This window comes from Arachis ipaensis, chromosome B05 (genome assembly GCF_000816755.2).
Source record: "Arachis ipaensis cultivar K30076 chromosome B05, Araip1.1, whole genome shotgun sequence".
NCBI lineage: Eukaryota > Viridiplantae > Streptophyta > Magnoliopsida > Fabales > Fabaceae > Arachis > Arachis ipaensis.
Genome location: NC_029789.2, coordinates 1,424,907 through 1,428,668, shown reverse-complemented (window position 1 = coordinate 1,428,668; position 3,762 = coordinate 1,424,907). Strand labels below are relative to the sequence as shown.

The 3,762-nt window shown below is 35.5% G+C and overlaps 1 protein-coding gene across 2 annotated transcripts; it reads right to left on the bottom strand.

The window, feature by feature from the left end:
* On the bottom strand, positions 320 to 3,191 carry LOC107642352 (probable inactive shikimate kinase like 2, chloroplastic). 2 transcript variants are annotated; one of them, XM_016345678.2, is made up of 8 exons: positions 2,888 to 3,191; positions 2,495 to 2,685; positions 2,202 to 2,396; positions 1,975 to 2,036; positions 1,712 to 1,778; positions 1,510 to 1,628; positions 812 to 988; positions 320 to 629 (listed from the first exon to the last, which is right to left on the bottom strand). In XM_016345678.2, exons 1-8 carry the CDS (start codon positions 3,062 to 3,064, stop codon positions 532 to 534), a joined length of 1,086 nt encoding a protein of 361 aa, XP_016201164.1. In that variant the 5' UTR covers positions 3,065 to 3,191; the 3' UTR covers positions 320 to 531. The 2 variants fall into 2 exon arrangements, with proteins under 2 accessions (XP_016201164.1, XP_020978418.1); XM_021122759.1 differs by having other exon boundaries at positions 2,495 to 2,703; positions 2,888 to 3,156.

The window sequence follows — 3,762 nt, the reverse complement described above, 5'->3', positions numbered from 1 at the left end:
TTGAAATTTGATTATTTTTAAAATGAATTCTCAAAGTGTTTTCTCCCCTACATAACACACTGTTTTGGAAATTATAACAAATGTTTAGGAATATGCATTATAGACTGAACAGGATTGTAGTTTTCTGGATCATATATATATATAATGTACGAATAGAATTGACTCAGGATTTTTTCAAATGAAAATCGCACTTAATCAGTTTATTTCTGTTCTCGATGATTTGGCAATGTTGTTCATTTAATTTGATTATGCAAATTGATGATAGCAAGCAGTTGCACAATATGACATATTCGTTTGGAAGGGTGATTTAGCCGCAAGGTTATGAGAAAGGCAAATCATAATGGATTTAGTACTTGGTTGGCGATTACGAGAGGAGCTCTTACATGAATGTTCCACCTTCCATTGCGTAGTTATCCAGAGAGCACTTTGTTTTTGGCAATTAAATTACAATATGAACATTGAAGCCATCTCGTGTTACCTTTATGGTAAGACAAATTCAAGTTAATCTTTACAAGCAGCATTACTGTGTGCCTAGTTCATGTCGCCTTCACTTGATGGATCCCAACCGGGTGGCTTGATGTTTGGCCAGTCACCACGACATCCTAGTCTTATGTACAGACTCTTTTTGCCTGCAAGGATCACAGAAATTAATCTAAGTAATGCACTAATGCAACATGTTTTAAGCTTCCCCGTCTTCAACCTAAAACCCCGTCTCCTTCCACATTCAACATGCCAATTGCCAAGGCAGAAATTGTGATGCATTTATCTATGAAATAAGAGAATGCATGGAATCCAAATATAAATTAAGTACCTGGGAGTTTCTTGTCTGACAGGATTAACTGTTTTAAGGCACTCAAACATGCTTGTGCCACACTTTTGGCATATGCAGGATCCCAGCCCTGAAGTTTAACAACCACATCTGCATTTGTGTATGCAGTACTGCCATCTCTGACGCTTTTATGGGTCTCCTCCTTTGCAGAATCTTCATCTGTATTTTAGGCTACCAAAATCAGTTTTACTGGAAAAAAATTTGATGCAATCATGGTAGTAAATATGCCTTGGTAGAAATTTAGAATATGTTTGGGAAGAGGGAAACAGAAGATCATAAAAGGTTAGTTAATAAATATTGTCCCCGTTGTTTGGTAGGTTCTTGTAAGTTGCATGCTCTTTCATTTTCCGCTACTACTTAAAACGAAAAAAGAAAAAAAAAAAAAAAATCTAAAACAAGGCTGAAGTTCATTTGAAACTTCAAATCTTTTCCCTTTTTTGCTCCCATTATTTGAAAATGAGAAAGAATTTTTTCCCATCATTTCCCTGCCCAAATCCCCAATCCGAACAATCTCATAGCAGAAGCAGCAATAAATGTTTTTTCATGACTCAAGTAGAGTCCTAGATGAATCATCTCTGCTAATGTTGCAAGTCAAGAATATATTTCTAGATTCAAAACAAGCTTGGACTCTAAAGATAAATCATGTGAGAATCAATCAAGAATGAACTGACAAATTTCACCTTTGGCTTCAGTCTGTGACAACCAGACAGAAAAACCAGCATAAAGATGCCGCCACTTATCAGCACTTCCAGCAGCTCCATGTTTCCCTCCTAGTGTTGCAACTACTGTCCTCACATGACTGGCATACCACTCGATCAGAAATAAATGAGTTGATTCCCAATAAAAGATTATTCAGAAAATGAAATGAAGCCATTGATTTACCTGCTAATGCTTTCTAGTACTGCACTTTCTGCCTTTGCTACTGAATCAGAACCTTCAGCAAGCAGCCCTGGAATATATTACACTAGTTAATACGCAGCAAAACACACTATCAATTTTAGTACTTAAGATGCTAATTACAATTCACAACATTAGTATGCAGAGAATTGATGATACACGCATGGTATTTTGCTTGCCAAAACCATTCAACACGGAGGAAAAAGACCAAACTTTGACTGCAAACAAGGTTTAGCAATGATACTCACATGAATCCACTGTTTGGTTTGAAATTGATTCCAGTAACTCTTTTGTACTAAGTGGTGTGTACCTGAGAAGAATATCAAGAACAACTTATAAAGCCAGTGATGAAATTTACTTATCAATCTTAAACATCCAAGCAGAAGTGCAATATATGAAATTGGAAATAACTAAGGTTCAGATATTATTATGCAGTGTGAATAGACAATCAGAATTACACATGAACTTATTATACCCAAGTCCAGTTGCAAGCTCTTGAGCCACTTTCTGGTTTATTTCGGTGCATTCGCCAACAAGGTAGATCGATGCACCTTTCAACAGTTGTGTGGATCCGGCAGCAAGCGATTCCCACGACTCCATGATATCGGGCCATTTCAAATCAGGATCCTGTTTCTTGAAGTTCACAACCAGTTGATCATCATCAAGGTACCTACCCGAAAACCAAACCATTATTCAACCAACAAGGCCAAGGTGAATCAAGCAATTAAACAAAGTTTCTAATATGTTTGTAGTTTGAATTGCACAAACCATATAGTTTCAGCAGGTTTAATCCTGTCGAAAAGGCGATTAGTTTCTATGAGTGTGATGGGAGATCCTGGCCTCAATACTCTGATAGCTAAAGAAGTGTCATCAGCATTAACTGATAAATCTCTTGAACTTCGAACATCTAATCCTCCTATGTTTAATCTTAACTCCACCTCAGAGGAACCATCAGAAAACTGCATTTCATTAACTACCTACTATCAAATGTAGTCTAATGCAATCAATAGTCAAGCTCCACATACAAAACATAAGAACTCCAAAAAAAAAGAGGGGTAGACAGTTAAACGTTAAAACGAACCAACTAACTAACTAACGAACCATTAACTGAAACAATTAACTAACTAACTAACAAATCAACTAAAGTGACATAGTGGTTACCTCGTAGGTAGTGGTGGAGAGTGGGGCAGTGGAGGAACACTTGAAGGAGCGAAGACCCACCAACTGTTTGTGTTTATGTTTGTGAGAATAAGAGAATGAAGGGAAAGACACTACCACGCTTTTAGTGGGAATGGCATGTCGGAACAGAAACCAAACACCTTTTGCTGCCGCTGCCATTTCAATGGATATTGGAATAGATAGCAACTTAGCAAGCACTTCTACATTTATTTATGAAACAAACAATATTGTTTCCTTGATTATCACTTATGAAGGGAGAGATTTAGATAAGGTAATTTTTTTAACTAATTTAAATAGTTAGCTCACTAATTCTTTTTTTTTTACCAAAGATAGGAGATTCGAACTCGCAACCTTTTAATTGAGTATAGGGAGACTATGCCATTTGAGCTATAACTCATTGGCAAAAATTTGGAAAGATATGTGACTCGAACCCGCGACCTCTTAATTGAGTATGGGGAGTCTATATATAGCAAGTATTACGAATTTGAATAAATTCGTATATATAGCAACAAACTCTTAAATAAAATTAAGATCATTAGCGAATTAATTATTGATCTATTGAAATTTAAGATAAAAAATATATAAAAATATTTTGTAATATTTAAATTAAGTCTCATTTTTGTTCTTAAAAATTGAAGGTTTTATTCTTATTACAAATATTTTATACTATTTATGAGTGTCATAAGCAGTTCCTATATTTGTGGGCCCTAACATTTCTTTGTCCTTTTTTGGGGTGATCATATCATATGGGCCTTCATGTATATCTTGACTATGGACCTTACTTGTTGAAAAAGGAATTATTTTTGTTTAAATCCAGAACACTGAATATTGTGCAAAAAAAAAAATTCTGGACCTAA